We start from the raw sequence: 18,617 nt of genomic DNA, 5'->3' as shown, positions 1-18,617 counted from the left end.
CAGCAGGAAGCAGAGAAGCTGACCATCACCTTTTAAAACTGTACAATTTAAAACCTGTAACCACACATACTTGAAGGCACAGTTTCCTTTTTCCTAATCTAATTGTGACCTGCATTTCATCATGAACTTCTTTCGGTCAGGAAGCAGTGACTCTGACGAGTTGCTCTTGTAATCTACTGACTGCTCATGTCAACTTGAAGATCAGGGGCTCTGAAAAGACTTGCTTAGAGATCTGGCTGCTTCAGGTGATCCCTGCTCCCCCCTGTCCCGTGAAGACATGAATATGAGTTTTCAGATTCCCAGGGCACCTGCCACTAGGGCAGGTTTTCAAACAGTAATGAATGGAAGTTCCTGCTTGGTCAGTGGCAACAGGCATCATTACTCCCATTTCGGAGCCCAAAGCAGAGACATGTGGAATAAATTGATCTAGATCAATAAAAGAGTCTTAGGCAGAGTCAGGAACAGAACTGACAGTGTCTGGCTCCTTGTCATAATCTCGTACACAACTCATGGGTGTCCTTCCATGAGGAGATTTCACCCACACATGTCTTATTTCACATGGACTACAGAGAGAGTATGACATCAGTCAAAAAATCCCTAGTGTCTGCTCACAAATTTTGGAGTCTTTTATATCCATAGTAATAAAAGCTGTATGCCGTTTATTTAGCAGGGCTCTTTTAATGCGCTGTTTGTTGTTTTGATAGTCTGTGTCTTCTTCATATTGTAATCATATTAAAAGAGCATTCTTTTCCTGGAATAAAGAGGTAATGATTCACAAGAGGCATAATTATTCCATGCGGTGCGGGCAGGATGCTGCAGAAAGAGCTGTCTTTATGCATAAGAGGCTTTTATTGCAAGTGTTCTACACAGTAATTAAATTCCTTTGAATAAAGAGGCTTGATTGGATTTTCTTTGGTTTATTGGGAGGAGTCTGAAAAGCAAGGTATTTAGCTCAATTGCTATACAATTTTGGCATCTGTTGGAGGTTAGGGAGAAAGGTTCAGTGTCTGATTCCCATTTCTCTTATGCTAGTGTTATGCTAGCTGAACTCTGTTGACTTCAATTGAATTACACCCTATCTGTATTTGTGTGACAATCAAGCTCAGAAATCCCTGGCAGAAAGCAGCAGGACACCTGAATGCACGCTGTAAGAATCCAAATTATCTAAGAGAAAAAAAAGCCTTGCTAAAGGAAAATTACTTGCAGTTGCAAAGGCAAGTGCCCAAAAGCGAGGAAACTTCACATTTACAGTTGTCCTTCAGATCTGAAGTTTGCCTCATGGCAAGTCCAGTCTTGGCCCAGAATGGGACAAAGTTTTAAAAGACAGCAGCAAGAAAATGAAAAGTCAGGCAATCACATAACAAAAATCTGTGCTGTGGCTTGACACACGAGTCAGGATGCTGTCACGGCACAACTTTTGAGTATTTCAGTTGTCAAACTAAATCATGTTTGTTTAACGTTAACTACTGCACACAGCTGCCAAGGTTTTTTTTTCAAAGGAAAAGACTAGATCTGTAAATTAAAAGGAAAACTCTATTATATACAGCCTCAACATCTATTAGCAATGGAGTTTTGATCTTGTAGCATAAATTACAGCATAAATTCTTCCTGTTACTCAATAAGGCTACACAATACGTCAGGAGGTGAGTGTTGCTCAGGGAGGGAAGGAGCTGTGTGACACCATGGGGGTAATTTCATCCTGCTGAGATGTCTTCATGGGGAGAGCACGCATGATCCAGTTTGTGGCGAGTCACTAGCGGTGTTCCCCAGAGCTCAGTTTTGGGGCTGGTGCTTTATAGATGCACCTCTTCTATAGATGGTCTGGACGTGGGGATCGAGTGCACCCTCAGTCAGTTTGCAGACGACACCAAGTTGGGTGGGAGTGTTGATCTGCTGGAGGACAGGAAGGCTCTGCAGAGGGATCTGGACAGGCTGGGTCGATGGGCCGAGGCCATGGGCATGACGTTCAACAAGAACAAGTGCCAGGTCCTACACTTCGGCCACAAAAACCCCATGCAGTGTTACAGGCTGGGGGAAGAGTGGTTAGAAAGTGGTCAAGTGGAAAAAGACCTGGGGGTGCTGGTTGACAGCCATCTGAACATGAGCCAGCAGTGTGCCCAGGTGGCCAAGAAGGCCAACAGCATCCTGGCTTGTATCAGCAATAGTGTGGCCAGCAGGACCAGGGCAGTGATTGTCCCCCTGTACTCGGCACTGGTGAGGCCGCACCTCGAATCCTGTGGTCAGTTTTGGGCCCCTCACAACAAGAAAGCCTTTGAGGTGCTGGAGCGAGTCCAGAGAAGGGCAACGAAGGTGGTGAAGGGTCTGGAGCACAAGTCCGATGGGGAGCGGCTGAGGGAGCTGGGGGGGTTTGGCCTGGAGAAGAGGAGGCTGAGGGGAGACCTGATCGCTCTCTACAACGACCTGAAAGGAGGGTGTAGCCAGGTGGGGGTCGGTCTCTTCTCCCAAGAAATGAGTGACAGGACAAGAGGGCATGGTTTGAAACTACGCCAGGGGAAGTTCAGGCTATAAACGAGGAGGCATTTCTTCATAGAAAGGGTCATTAGGCATTTGCATGGGCTGCCCAGGGAGGTGGTGGAGTCACCATCCCTGGAGGTGTTTAAGAAAAGACTGGACGTGGCACTTAGTGCCTTGGTCTAGTTGACATGGTGGTGTTAGGGCACAGTTTGGACTTGATGATCCCAGAGGTCTCTTGCAACAAAATCGATTCTGTGATTCTGTGATGATGAAGAAAGTGGCATTTTCAACAGCTCAAAGAAATATTGTGGGGCAACGGGAGGCACTTTCCTAAACTAGAGGCTCCCTGCGTGCCAGATGTTAACACCTTGTTTCACCCAGTGAGAGTGGGAACCTCTGAAGAGCAGCTTGCCAGTATTGGTAGGGGTTATGTGAAGGTTTGGGTCTCAGAGAGGTTTCCAGGGGCTCTGCTTGTATCCCGGTGGTGGTGGAGGAGAGGGTCCTGGGGCTGGGTGAGCGGAGGAATGGTTTTGCAGGGAGAACGGTAGTGGGAATGAGGAGGAAGAAGAGCTTTGACTGTGCTTTGTGAAATCAAAAAAGGCAAGTAGGAAGGCGCTTGGATATCAAGGCCTGTTGGGAGGAGACTGGGATGAGCCTGAGGAGGACAATGACACAGACATGGAGGTCTCAGTCCAGACAGCAAAGCAAGACAGACCTGGACCTAGGTCTGAGGGGAACTGGCAAAAAAAGTCTGTGTACTGCAAAACCTGGGGCTAGACCTGCGCCTGTGCGTTAGACCCCCAAGCAAAGGAGAATAAAAGTCTCTAAAGTAGGTGTGTAAGTGCAAAATATGTTTTACTGGAGGAGTCTGAAAAGCTCCTACACGGTGTGCAAAGTGCAATGCAGAGGAGAGGAACCAGAGCAATGGTTTGCAGTCACCCGTGATGCCGGCATGCGTGTCTGAACCTGAGCCAGGTCCAAGTGACTCACTTACACACCTCTGCCCATGGCAAATGTTGGGCGTGTATGTCAGTCATCAAGCCTCTTCTTGCGGGATACTGGGCCTGACAGCTGTCTGCAGCTGAGGATATTTTCTGATTAATTTTGGTAATTGCAGCCAGAACACTTTGGTTTATTAACTTCACTCCGTCCCACTGGCTGCCAGGCTTTACGAACCCAACAAACTGCCAGTCCTGTTCTCCTCCTCTGCCTTCTTCCTTTCAGCTTTCATGCTTTTAAATGAAAGACAGAGCAAACAATAGCTGCACAGTCCTCCAGTCTCGGTGCTATTCAGGGAGCACCATGTCACAAATAGGATCCGCCAGTCAGTGGCCCAGGTCTTCACAGAGAATATTGCCATAAGCTGACATGGATGAGTCACATCAAGCCATAGTTTTCCTGTTGTGACTCTACTGACTCCTGAGTGGTTGTGCTTCCCTTCATTATTAATTCTCAGCAAGGATCCCTCCTGGAGCCAGCTGTCTGTACAGAAAGTTGGAAATTGATGTACAGAAAGTTGGAAATGGAGTTAACATTTTTGCCAAAAAAAAAAAAAGGGAATTTTGATTTTAAAAAAATATATTTTTTTTTTTCAAGGGCTGAATTGAAATTGGTTCTGTTTTACTGATGTCTGTTTTATGTCTTGGCTTCCTGAGCAGAAACAGTCATACCTGAGGACTACCTGGCGGATCCTGCAAACATGAAGCGGTACAGCATCGATCCTGCTGATTCTGCCTTCAGTTGCATGGGCTCCATGTACACCATGCGGCAGAGTCCTGCAGACGGACGTCCTGCTGGAGGCTCCTCTTCCTCCTGTAGCCATCAGCCTGCCCAGATGTCTTCAGGGGGCTCCTCGTCTACTGGCCTGCAGCATCAGACCTCCAGCCCAACGACAAACGGGACCTATCTTGAAGGAAACAGAAGTGGTAATATAACATCTTCCATTTAGCAATGTGTGTTCCTATGTTGGTGCCATGCTGGAGTCTTAACTCACTCCCAAATTCCCAGGAAAATTAGTGAGGTGGGTCTGGGTTGACATCCATCCAGACCACTCACACTTCCATGTAGAAGGAGAAATAATAACCTATGTAAACACAAAATCAATCTGTTCATCATTGAAGGTGAATGTTTTCTAATGCTGTTATTAATTATGTAAACATATGTATTATGTATAATCGTGTGGCAATCACAACCGTTATTATCAACTTACAGATATAAATATTAATATATAAGGCATTCCTCCCAAAGATTGATACTGCCTACAGGCAAGTGCCTGTTATTTGTGACAGCTGTGTACAAGACACGACACAAGGCAAAGCCAAATATTAGTGCCTACCTCAAAGCATTTTAGCAAAAGGTTTTGCTTCCTAGCTGCATGGCCCATCCTGCCCCTTTAATCATGAACCAAGCCAGATTTTGCTTGAAAAAGACTGCCAAGTAAAACATACATTTTTAGAAATCACCCAACTCACCGCTGAAGGTTCTTTTATCCCTCAGGAAGCAAAGTCACAAGAAGTTTATCTGCAAATTCAAGGGATGCCATGGGAACCACTGCATTCAATAACCTTCTTCTTCCCTTTCTTTGTATTTTTGTCCAGTTACCCTGCTAGGATTTACATTTGCTGGGTCGATGTTCTGCCCATTAGCTATATTCCCTATTAGCCATGATTATTTTTTTTCCTGTAGAAATGACCTGGGTTCATCAAACAGGTTAGCTAATTCCCTGAACTACTTTTAACTTTGTCTTTGTTGGCATTTTCCAAGTTCTCCATTAACAGGTCTTTATCAGTAGTGATTCCAACAGTGTCTTCACCCCTTACTAATTATTCAAACTTCATTTATGCATTTTTTATCTTGAAGATAGATCTAACAAAGGAGTTGAGTGTCTCAGCCATTTTTAAGTCATTAATTTCTTTCCCTTCCTCATTTATTAATGGAATCTACTGTCACTCTATTATTATTTTTTTTTAATCTTGATATATTTGCAGAAGCCTTGCCGGTTCCTCTAGCCCCTTTGTCTACCATTAGCTCATTACACTGTCTTTCTGCCCTTGCATTTTCCCTGGAAACTGCAAGTGATTCTGCATATTCTTGCTTGGAAGCCACTCCAGACCCTCTTTCCAGTAGCTGCAGATCTTTGCATAATTCCTTCACATTCCTTAACTCTCCAACGCCTGTATTATTTCTTGTTCCTGAACTTTCGCTATTTAATATTTTAGAATATTATTCTTCCAAAATAAGTATTACCAGTATTTATCCTCGAATTTCTTTGTTTATTTAAGTTTGCTTTCTTAAATGTTCAATACCTACCCAAAACCACCACTCACTTTGCTATTATTTTCGCACATTTGTTTCCCTTGTTTATCCCTGTGTTACTCTGTTATGTAGAGCACAGATAAGCGTTTGATTCTCATCGTTATTTTTTCTTCACTTACGGACTCAACTTTACTCAAAGCAAAGGGGATAGTATAGAAATGTACTACTGCAAACAACTTGTAAAAGGTTGTCACTAAGAACTGGGGGCCTCATTTACAAAGAAAAGGAAATGAAAAGCCCTTTCTTTCAGATCTTGTTTAGAGTCTCTTGGGCTGGCATAATCAGGTGCTGGGAGGACAAGAGGCTTACTGTGCACAGGATTCATTTTCCCCGCTCTCACTGCTTCCCTAGAGCCTCCTAGCAGAACGGGGACCTTTTCGTCAAGCTTTTAAGTTGGCAGCTGCGAGGAGCCAAGATTTAACAATGTTGTTACTTGCTTGCTTTGAAAATCTTTATCATTCTGCTTGGGATCAGTCGTTATCTCTTTGTAGTAGATAGGAAGGGTCGGAGTAGTTCAGAGCAAAGGTCTGCCTAGTCGCGCATCCTGTCTCCAGCATGAGACGGCGGCAGCACACCCCCAGGAAAGAGATAAGAGCAGAGATCGCAGTGCTTCCCCACTGCCCTTGCCACCTTCAGGAATTTGTGGTTCAAGGGTTTCCAGAACCAGAAGTGGTGGCTTCATATTTAGTAACCTTTCATAGATTTTGCTTCCCTAAATCACCCAACAGCTCATTGAATACTTTGCGCATTTTCAGCATCTGCAAAATACCGTGGTAGAGTTCCTGCGCTTAAAAATGCATTGTGTGGAAAAAAGCCTTGGTATCAGGGGTTTGAATCTATGTTCAAGGGACTGAAGTGCAAAATCAGAGCTCCTTGAGGTTGCTCATCTGAATTACTTTCCCTTCTTGTTTCTGACTCTGAATACCTCTGTTTCCCTGTCTAAGAATAGTCCTGCAGTGGCCATGCAATAGGCTTTGCAGGTTCCTATATTTCTCTAGCTTGAAACATTAAAGCACTTTGAGGAGCAAAGAGGAAGAGATTGCTTTTGGACCAGGCACCTGTGATATTTGGTTGTCTGAAGCAGTTACAGGTGACTAAGCTGCTACATATGGCACTTGGGGGTAACAGGACTCATTCCAAGACTGCGTAGTATGTTTTATGTGACATGCATTTGATACTTGCATGGACTAGCTCATCTGGGACTTCTGGGATGTTTGACCAGCACAACAGTAAAGGCTCCCTAAAACTGACAGTTATGCAGTGAACTTCATAAAAATAGTTATTCATTTGTTGATATTTACAATTTTATTACAAATATTACAAATAATTTACAATTATTAACCATTTATTAGTCCCCATATCATCCATTGTAGATGAGGGTCTGCCGTAAATGTCCATCCAAACCCACACGGAGATGGGTTTCCTGTGAAGGTCTCCAACAGGAGGAATAGCAATCCCCTCTGCTCTACCAATAGACACCCCGTACGTCAGCACAAACGGCTCGTGCAGGTCTGTGCCACCACCATCCATCACATTTACTCCGATCTGCTCAGCCGCTTTCTGGAGCCTCCCACAGCAGTTGGGTCCTCTGAGGCAGAGGAGAGCCCTTTGCTCAGCCACAGCCAGGCAGTTTTCAGTGGCTGTGATTGTGCGACACAGTGAAATCCATGAAGTCAAGGTGCCCACAGATTCATTACAATATCACTTCTAGCATTAAAGAAAATGTGCTGTTTCCAGTCACAGTCTGGTTTCATCTCCTATTCCATTTGCGACAGTGTCAGCTCTGTATCACCGGAATTCCCACCGAAGAGTCCTACAAAGGATTGCCTGCTCCTGCTTAAAATTAGAGATTGTATTTCTTTACAGCTGTTGTACTTTCACCCACCATGCTGCTTCCACTTTTACTGGCAATCCCAGACTTTTAAAAAACACTTCTTTCTGCAATTGCCTTACTGCAGTCACACTAGTTTGATTACTGTCTTTGCAAAATCCCTCTTGCAAAGGTCTTCGAAATCTGCGCTCTCACCATGATGCTTCTGCGTGTGGTTCTCCTCTTTCTAGGGATAATTTATATGCTGCTGAATCATAAGTGAGCAAAGATGAGTAAGTGGTGCATGCCAGTCTCTGTTCATACCCTCCTCAGTTTGCACACTTACAAGGAAGGGATGGGCAGGGCTCATTAAAAAGAGGAAGAATTTCTCTCTGAAACCTCAAACCAATCCTCTTTATTTATGGGAGTTTTGAAAAATAGCTTGCCTTATTTATCACGGTGGGCAAATATAGAAAAAAACATAACCATAAAACATATCTCAGTGCATAGCAGAACATGTCTTTCAAGTGAAATGGATGAGATTAAACCTCAAAGCTCTCATTAATGCGATCGGAAGCTTGATGCCTAATTCTCCTTCATTATGCTAAAAAATTCCAAACAACGAAAAAAAATAATGTCATTTCAGAAAGCCAGTTGGGGCTGCTAACAGATAAACATGCACTTTCCTGTCATCGTTTGCCAAATTGAAGCTCTTAAATCAGGGACGAAATAGTCAAGGACATCATAAACCTTTCCAAACCTGCTTACATAACAAACAAAGCCTTTCTTCCAAGTATGAAGAATTGCGTGTTCAACCACAACGTAATAACCTTAACCTTGCCCTGTAGCTTGTTATTTTAAAGTAGATTTTATTATCCAATATTAGCAGTTAATTATTATCACCTGAGGGCCTTTGTTAAAGAGGCAATCCTGCTTGCCAATACATTTATTTCCTGAAAACATTTGGGGGGTGCAGGGTTTGAAGTTTCTCTTTTCCCAGAATAATACTGCAAGCACCCCGCGGGGGCCAAATCCAGCATCTCCCCAAGGCAGGGGCAAAGGAGCTGCTGACGGCATTGCAGGGCTCAGCGCTGGGTACCACTTCTTTGGCAAACACAGTCTGCCTGACATTTACAGCCTGAAAGGCTTGATGCTTTCAGTAAGCTGCCTTTTCCCTTCACCCCTGCAAAAGAGCGGCAAATCAAGAAAAGCCCGAATAAATATTTAATGCCAGCCCACGGCTGCTTCTCATGCAGCTGGATGCCAGGCTGCTCTTGCAGCAGGCAGAGTAGGATCCGTGATGTTGCATCCCTACGCGGTGTGTGCCAGGCCGGGAGCAGGAGCAGCCGCGATGCTGGTGGGAGAGGGACTCTGCCGTGCCGCACCGCGCCGTGGGGCTGAGGCCACCAGCCGGGTGGTGCACAGCATCTCTGGCAAGTGCCTGCCAATGCACATGGATGTGCTAAGTCCAATCTTCTTTCCAGAGCTCTCTGCTGATTGTGGCTTGTCAAACACCCTCCGTGCCCATAAATATCCTGTAATTGTGTTCTCCCACACGCCTGCTTTTCTGATGCCTCTCCTCTCCTCTTCTCCCGCTTAGTGTGCCCTAGACTTTTTGAAAAGTGTCTTCTACAAAGCCTTCCTCCTGTCGTTTATAGCGGGAGGTGGTTTGGTTTTTAAAATAATTCCCATTTCTCTGCGCCTTTGAGGGTCTGCTACTTCTGCTTAGTTTCAGTAGATCTGCTGCTCCTTATTATCTGCTCCAGTGCAATCAGAGAGAACCTTTTAAAATTTCATTCCCACCCCTTCCCCTGAGGCAAAGAAATCATTTAGGCCTGCAGCAATATTAAAGTTCATCTGTCACTCCCTTTCCACTCTTATCTATCAATGACGGTACTCCCTCTGGGCTCTGTTTGTTTGCCAAGAACGTATTTAGGGAGTCTGTTATTTATCTTTCCTTCTTTTGCAGGTTTAACTCCATTTTAGCATCAGATTTCCTTGTCATGCCTCTGCCACCGTTCAGCTGTTGGCTTGCTCTCTCCATCCTCCTTCTCAGGAAGGTCCCAAGGCCAGAGGTGGGGAGCAGAGAAAAGCATGGGTGGGATGAGAGCTCAGACCAAGCCATGCGATGTCATTCCATCGGCTTTGCCGGGCTTTGGCCACTGACCTGGTGTCTCTGGCCATTTCAGCGCAGGCAATGGTCTCGACTGGGATGCCCCAAGACCTTCCCCTGCAGAGGAACCTTTTCACTCTCCTCCCCCGACACCGCTTCAGGCAGGAGGGAGAAGTGCTTCCCTCTGATTACCTAAATTTCCATATCTCATTCCATTAGTTTGACAAATTTTTGCCACCTGTCAAAAACAGGAAATTGGATTTGACCTAGATTACGATCTCTAAAAATAATTATTGGTCGCGAGCACTCCCATCTCTTTGTAATCTGAGTATTCATTATCATCTTGATTAATTCTGATGACAGGACGGCATAGGATACCTGGGAGACAGGAGACTTCCTCATTTATCTAATTCTTAGGTTAAGTGTGAATACCTCCAGATAAGAAAAAATGTATAGTACTTGCCCTGCTGCCATCAAACACTTTTGTGCTTAATATAATCTTCCAGCAAAGTGGTGCTATTGAAACAAGCCCCATGCCTTTGTGTAGACATGAAATGATTTATTTTCTTTTGTAAACAGAGAGACGACACTTAAATGTGTAAACTACGATGTTAAAAAGCCAAGTAAATTAAACAATGAAACACATTTTAAAAGATATGGAAAACTGATTGTTTTCAGGATCACTGGCTACAAACTCTGTTCCAGCTATTTGTCTGCAAGCTGGTGGCATCCCAGTTTTACTGACAACATTTAAAGGTAGCCCCTTACACACAAGTAAAATAACACTTTTTAATTCACGAAAAAGCAGCAGACGATCCAGGACTTGACTCTAGGTAGGTAAATAAAGACTAAACAATCTTTGAAGAGTTAGTATATACACATAATTCTTGTTTTTATATTATTATATTATACCTCAGGTAAGGATCTGAAAGGGTTATCTTTACCTGCTAGGGCCTGGAAGTGACCTAGCCACGCAGTCTCTTTAGAAAGGTCATTTATGTATTTGTCTTTAAAAAAATCAGGTTTATGCTATTGATTGCTAGATTGCAAAGGAGTGAATAGAATTCCCCTGTCATTTCAACCTTTTCTTCTCATCCCCTTGCCTTTCACTGCAGATATTTCGAATGCCTATGAAGGCTCCAAAACGCTCTTGTTCTCTCTTCCCCTTTGCCCTTTCCTGGCATTTCTGGAAGCAGCAGTTTGTGGTCAGGAGTCGCTGGCCTCGGGGCTGCTCTCTCTGTGTCTGGTGTGAATCCCAGGCTAAGCCCCCTGGGCTTTCCTTACACTTACACAAATTTAAGGGAAAAAAATGTGATCCTCAGTAGTGGCACAGCATCTCCCCTGACCACGCTATGACAGTAGCATTGAACCTTCTGCAGTCCTTTGGGCACGGCCAAACCTTTCTCTCCTCCCTTTATTTTCTGGCTGTTTTGCAAAAGCCTGGTTTTCTCCCTGACCTTTAGTTTGTGGTGCTGAGGTGCCCAATATCTCCACACGTCAGCTGGCATCCAGACCATCAGCAGATTAGGTAGGGGAGAAATACTCGCCCCTCTGCCTCCAAGACAAGTCTCAGTTCTCCCACATGTTCCTGACAAAGTTACTTGATGTTACTGATGATCCGGGGGTTGGCCAAGATTACCCTGCTCGTTTTGCACTCTTTGTCTTCATCGTTTCATGCCAAAGGCTCCAGATGGTGTCTGTACCGTTGTGTATTGCATTTATTCTGTGAGCAGAGCCTGGGGTCGCCCAAGTCCATACGAACACCAATCCTTGCTGTCTAATTAAGAGGACCTGCGGCTATTCCTTGTCCTTTATATCCAGAACAGTGACTTAGCAAATGAGAGTGTAATTATCATGATATTTACATCACATCCCATTATGAAGCCCATCGACCAGATTTGCACATTCATAGCACTGCTGCTTTCTGGAGTTCATCCTTCATAACTGCAAAATATACCTCGTCACATTATACCGTAAGATGAGCATGGTGGCAAGAAAAAAAGGGACGAATATGCACATAAAGCAGTTACTGGGCGTCTGTGGGCAGAGCCTCAGCTAATATAAATCAGCACAGCTCTACTGAAGTCAATGGAATGACAATCTATATAAGTCACAAACCCAGCCCACTACATTTGCTCACACACATTAGGATCGTGTTTTGAGTCACACATGGATATGCTCATACATTTAATCTGCCTCTATAAGCTCAGTTATCTCTCTGGAGAGCTCAGCCCTTCTCTCTTCAGCACCTCTGATTGCCCTCTTGGCTACCTGGGGCTCCTCCAGGCTCCAGTATCTCTGGTGCTCCCTCTACTCGCACTCTTGTGTTTCGTTTTTTTGTCTTCTGTAGTGTCTGCTTGCTTACCATTTGCACCTCTCATTAAAAAATGGGCTTTAACAGAAAGAGATGAGCAGGTCTGGGTAAGTAACAATTTATACATCTCTGTGCAGCCACCTACTAATGCAAAGTTTCCTTGGCGTGGATATAAACAAATTTAAACAGCTTTCCTGTAACCTAGCATAATATAGTTCTTGGAATAGTGAAGCAGCATAAGTGCGGGTGCAAATTATATTCACGTGGAGGCTGAGATTTATAATTCTATGGAGACTAAGAATAAAAACATAAATGCACTTTCATTCCAATGTGCCTTTATTCACTTGATTTAAAGCTACAGCAAGCCAAAGTGACCTTAAATCATCCAGGGCTTATACCATTAAAAAGTCACATGTGCAATGTTCATCTTCGTGTGCTTTAGTAGCTTCCAAATAGGCATTCATTGGGGACCATCAGTTACATGAGAGCCAAAGATTAGGATGATATGGACTAGAAACCTTCTTTAAGCTCTAAGATTAGTCTGAATATCTGAATGTGAAGAAAAAAACCCTATTTGTTAAATTGCGATTTTATCGTCTAGTCTTCGCATTTGATGGCAAAAAGTCCTTTGTTTAGTGCTGAAGCATTTTCTTTCCAGGTGGGAGGGTGGTGTCTTCTTGAGCCAAAACCCCCGCTGCTTGCAGATCAGACAACAGGGGCAGCTCCGTTTAAGAGCCTGGCAGCTGGCACATTTTTCCTTCCCCAGCAGGAACCTGAGGGTTTCATGTTTTTTAACACAATTCACCAGCTGGGATCGTGTCTCCCGATAAGCAGTCAGCTCAGAAACTGCTCCAAATCCCCTTCTCTCCCCACCCCACCATCTCAGGCTGATACTTGCACACACACAGATCCAACGTCCAACGCCGCAGTGAGGCTGTGGTACCCCTGCACGCTCACAAACCAAGGAAACCACTGCGTGCCATTGTAACGCATTGTTGTGGGCTTTTTTGTACCGATAGCCTCAAGTCCTTCACCAGAACGACAAGACACAGCTCGGCCATCAAGCAAGAATCCTTTGACCTGGACGGTGGATGACGTGGTTTGGTTTGTGAAGGATGCAGACCCTCAGGCTTTAGGTCCCCATGTGGAGCTCTTCAGAAAACACGTATGTAGAAGGCTGCCCTTGCCGCTTCTGGGTAATTTAAGCCAAGTGCATGGGCAGGCCCAAGAGATCGCCAGTGCACATCACACCCGCCCCCCTCAGCTGCCTTTGGCTGCTGTAGGTAGTGTTGGTGCTCCGTCAGGTTGAACACAAGGCCCTGCAAGGAGTTCAGCAGTGTCTGGGGGGAGCTGGGCTGAAGAAATGTTGACTTATTGCTTGAGAAGGTGGTCAAATCCTGGAACAGATTTCCTGGAGAGGTGGTCAATGCCGCAAGCCTGTCAGGGTTTCACAGGCATTTGGATAATGCCCATAATAACATGCTTTAACTTTTGGTCAGCCCTGAATTGGTCAGGCAGCTGGACTAGGTCATTGTAGGTCCCTTGCAACTGAAATATTGTATTCTGTTCTGTTCTGTTCGATTCTATTCTATTTATCCTTCAATAGGGAGACCCTAACAATGTCTTTAGAAAATGCTCATTATTTGTTCCCAACTACGCCAGCATAAATTGTTTCTATGCCAAGCCTAAGAGAAAACACTGAGGATCTGGTGCTCATTTTTCACTGTCGGATTGGCACAAAAAAAACCTCATCTCAATGACACTTTTTTCCCAGGATACCTATGATTCTTCTCTGAAGAGCATTTTTTATGTGTCTCTAGATATTTAGCAGGAGAAACCCAAAACAACCAAGCTTGTAATCTTTTTCCGCTCAGTATTATGTAACTACATAACCAAATTTAACAGACCTGCTGACTAACTGGAGAATATGATAGTTGGTTTTGGTAGGCAATCTCCAGTGGTGGAAATTATATTATCCTTAATTAGTAAAGGGGAAGACTGTAGACACACATCCAGTCTGGAGTTTCTTGTTCTGTGGCTGTATATGGAGTTGGCATGAATACATCTAATAGCATCTTCAGCCTCCTCCTCCTCCTCCATTGCTCCTTGATCAATTCAGTCTGGCTATGAAAATGGATTTTGCCCTTAAAGTGACTTGCTTGTGCTCAGCTGGAGGTCACAGCTTTGAATGTAAGAGGCTGGACCTAGGTCTAAACGGGAAGAGCTCCCCAGCCCCGACTCCTGAACAGCAGCACCTCAGGTTGCAATGCAAACGAGAGGGCTTGGTCACCAGGGCTTGATCACTCCTTGCCCATCTGCTGGCAGGGACGGGTGGGAATGTGGGGCTGAAGACAAGAGCTGAGGGAGACAAGTGATGGACTTCCAGCCACACCCTCGATGCAGGGTCTCCAGATGCTGAGGAGGGGAGGTGACTGAGGAGCAGATGAAGATGAACAGAGGCTGTGGTGTCTGCTCATCCTAGGTAGGTATTTGGGCCATCTGCCGTGCTGCAGACAGGCTGCTGGGATGAGAACAACAGAGCAGGCACAGTGGTGCAAGGACCAAATCTGCAATTACAGGTCAGGTGTCAGCCTACTTTCCCTGCCTTCTGCAGAGAAGTCAGATCTGCTTTATAAGCTAATAATGAAAACATGGCCTACGTTGGCCATGTGGGTAACCAAGCAGATATACAAGCCACCTTCAGATTTAAGGGCGCCCTTTAGCATGAGCTTTTGAGACTACCAGAGGGGGCTGTGCATCAAGAAAAGACTCTTCGTGCAAGGAAGAGAGAATTGCCACGGTCTGAGGCATACAGGTACATTCCAAAGAAAAGAAGCGTTTAAAGTTTATCTTGTAAATATGGACAGTGCACAAGCACCGTTTTTGTCTAGTCTCCACTTGTAGCGAAAGATGGCACAACGTGCTTTTATCTAGCAACAGGGCAGCGACACGCTCCAGGCAGTCATGGGCCAGCTGCACTGGAGCATGCCACAATACTACAGCGGCTCCGTGACCAAAGAGATCAGGCTAAATTGCCACTAAAGACAGTCCCTGTCATCCTTTGTTGAACACCCAGCACCCACGGGCTCTACTTATCATTGGTTTCCTTGTAAAATATGCCATAGGTGGGAGAACCTGGGTAAGATTACCACACAGCTCAATTCAATTATGCCTTTGAGTTATATATGTCCCTGCAATTTTTCAGCTTTCCAATCTCATCTGGGTTAGCACGGAGACCCCACGGGTGAGAGACAAGTGATTAGACCATTAACCTCAGCCATATCTTCCTGTATGTTTAATCTTTCTATGAAGCAGGTGCATCATTTACTTAGAAGCACTTACTGTCATTGACAAGGCCCAGCTATCCCCTAAAATCGTTGCACTGGCAATCAGCTCATCTGAGATACGACACTGGGAGGGAGAGGATGGGGAGGCCATGAGAAAGAACAGGTTGTGGGGGGGTATGCTGCACACGGGCGATGTGCTTTCCCACTGCTATATTAAGCCATTTGGGTGTTGATCAGAGTCCCCGGAGCCGGCTCTCCCAGTGCACAGTAAGGAGGTGCTTCCCGCATCCTTCACTGCTGCAGCGGTCATTGCAGGATGACCTGGCTCTGTCTCTGCTCTTCCCATTGGGAGCAGAAGCTTTTCTTCTTGCCAAGACACCCAAGAAGCTCCATCACAGGCAGCTCCTGAGAGTGTCCACCAAAACCTGTGAAATTGCCTACTACCTCCCCTCTGCTCTTCCCTGCTCCCTCTCCCAAGGAAAGCTGAGCTGATCTTTTGGCTGATAGATCCTTTGGCCTCATGCAAAGGAGCCGTCACGTCACGCTGGCAGGGACCTCGTAGCGGCACTGCAAGAGAGCCCCATGCAGTTCTCTCTCAGCACGAAAGACTTGGTAGAAAGACTGCATGAAGGGAAATGGAGGAGTGGAAAGAGTTACACCGGGAATTAACAGGTAGAAAATTCAAGCTGGCAGGGATCAAAGCAATGTTATAGTCTGACAGTTTAATTATGGCCAGTGATCGGCAAATGCATGTATGAAGGAGGCAAAAACCTTTGAGTTTAACATAATTAATCCAATTTATTCAAATAGCAACCTGTCCCCGCCAGTGCTAGACATCACACTTGTGAGTAGGCATCTTTCTCTAGACCTTCATCTCCAGTCTTTGAGCACTGACCACTGAGCCGCCACTCGCTGCGCTCCTGTCGCAGGCTGGTGTCTGTTCATGAGACTGCAGAATACAAAAGAAGGGAGATATATATGTGTGTATATATATCCCCCAAGCAGGATATAGATCCTAAAGTCTTTGACTTTACTCAGAATTAAGTGCTTAAACACCCAGGAAGATGGAGACTTTCATCTTTCTCATTAAAAGCCTCATGCTGGGGGACATCCACTACCATCATGACCTCGCAGCTCATATGTTTGCTGTGTCCACTCCCTTGCAGGAACGTGGCAATGATCTCCTGCAATATTCTAACTTGCACTGGGCCAGATCTCCACTCATGTGAAACAAGCTAATTGCACTGATGGCACTACATTTTTACCAGCTCCAGACCTGGTTTAAGATCTTCTGGTGAGGCTATTGCAGATTTGGGGACCATGCGATAGGATCCTTCTTTTTAATATTATTTTTAAAAGGGCTTACACAGTAATACTGCAGAGAAGTCAAACCAACAATCTGCACAGGGACATGGCTAATATGGGATATTTAATTGGATATGAATGGTCCCTCTGGCATACTCTTGTCATAGAGTTTAATTTTGACCCCTACACGGTAATAATAAAGGAAATAATAAAATGCTGAACTCAACATTTAGAAACAGCTGCCTCCGCACCAAACCCTTGACAGTGTTTTTACCCTATGGCACCACAGTTACAGGAGGTTTTTTTCTTTCTTATGCAAATATTAATTACATGTAATACTTATTCTTAATTTCCCTTAGCTTCCTTAAAATAATGGGAAGGAGGGCAGGAAGTTGAAGAGAGTTTCTATTATGGATAGAGTGGGGGTTGCAAAATGAAGAGCATTAATTGATTGAGTTAATCAGAAAGTGACCTTAACTCCTCATCAGCTAAATCACCTACTGAATGGAATAATGATGATCAGGGCAAATTAGGATCCATAGTATTGCTCAATTTGTAAGTGATGGATCACAGAGGAAAGATCTGACCATCAAAATCACAGATATAATATATACAGCATTAGTGTGTGTGTATGTGTGTATATGTATGCACACACACGTAGCACTAGTGATGTTTTGGCTCTGATGGTCCAAGTATGTAAGATGGAGACTGTGGGGAGGGGTAGTATTTTTTAGCAGATCCACTAACATAGTCAGGAAAAAACAGACAAGCTCAGGATCCAAGGAAGGACAATGTAGCTGAAAGCTTCTGTGTTTTACATCTCATAATAAACCAGAGTCTGTTTCTGGGCACACCCATGCTACTTTGTGCTCAGTACAACACTTTGTCATTTCAAAAGGTTTTCAAGCGAACAGGTCTAGGATAAACAACTGAACTTGGTAGCAATTTCCTCCACTTACACGAGGGTTAAATTAAATGTGAAGAAATTGCATCAATAAATGCAATGAAATAAGCAAGTTACTACTGTCTTCAATTTAAGAAAAATAAACACACACACATATATATATAGCACTGGATATAAGTGTATTGGAGATACGTGAAGCATGCAGATAGCCAGGGACAAAGCTGGAACTGAGATTCAGAGGTGTGCTATTAGCAGTTGATGAGGTCACATCCCTCCCTCTCTCCATCCCTCACTCCTTTCTCTCAAGGCTGACTTGCTTTTCTCAGAATTAGGCTTAGAGCAACCCTGATTTTTTAAAAATCCTCATGTTTTAATTGCAAAATAATTGAAAACCTAGACAAACCTTATACTTCCTCAAAGGATAAAAAGTAGTATTGGATTAAACCCTCCTTTAGAGCTTCCATCATACCTCAGATTCCAATTTTTTAAATGAAATTTCAAAATGCATGACATTTTGGCTAGCTCTACTCTAAAACACATGCTGGTTCTGATTCACCTTTTTTAATGTGTCAGGATGCAGCACTGGAAGGGGGTTAACACATTTTGATTCTCTTTCTCTCTTTTGAAACCAGGAGATTGATGGCAATGCTTTGTTGCTGCTGAAAAGTGACATGATCATGAAATATCTGGGGCTGAAACTGGGACCTGCGCTGAAACTGTGTTACCATATTGATAAGCTCAAGCAAGCCAAGTTCTAACAATTTCTTGAACGACAACAGAACCTGACCTAAATCTAGACGGAAAACTAAAGGTAACATGTTGCCTTACAGAAATGCATTCATTTGCAGATTGCTTTTCCTTCTTTTTTAACAAAGACTTTGTCTTTTTTAACATTTGTGCATCATCACGTTTTTTTAATCCAGTGGGGTCTTTTGGGCTGCTTTGTGTTAATAATTTGCCAAAAAGTATATAATTACAATAATTATTTTGTATCATTAATATTATTATGATTATAGTAAGTCCTATTTTTGTAATCAGAAGTGGAAAATCAAAACCAAACACAGCTACGGCATAGGCTGAGGGCTGCTGGAAGA

The 18,617-nt window shown here is 44.2% G+C and overlaps 1 protein-coding gene across 1 annotated transcript in view; it reads left to right on the top strand.

The window, feature by feature from the left end:
• Positions 1 to 18,281, top strand: part of SCML4 (sex comb on midleg-like 4 (Drosophila)) — a 45,359-nt gene extending 27,078 nt beyond the window's left edge. The window contains exons 5-7 of the mRNA XM_009704319.1: positions 4,131 to 4,400; positions 13,047 to 13,192; positions 18,156 to 18,281. Coding sequence (XP_009702621.1) covers positions 4,131 to 4,400; positions 13,047 to 13,192; positions 18,156 to 18,281 — 542 coding nt within the window. The remainder of the gene's footprint in view (positions 1 to 4,130; positions 4,401 to 13,046; positions 13,193 to 18,155) is intronic.
• The last annotated feature ends 336 nt before the right edge of the window (positions 18,282 to 18,617 follow it).

The sequence above is a fragment of the Cariama cristata genome, unplaced genomic scaffold, assembly GCF_000690535.1.
Source record: "Cariama cristata isolate BGI_N322 unplaced genomic scaffold, ASM69053v1 scaffold11447, whole genome shotgun sequence".
NCBI classification, from domain to species: domain Eukaryota; kingdom Metazoa; phylum Chordata; class Aves; order Cariamiformes; family Cariamidae; genus Cariama; species Cariama cristata.
This window is presented reverse-complemented; position numbering and strand designations above follow the sequence as displayed.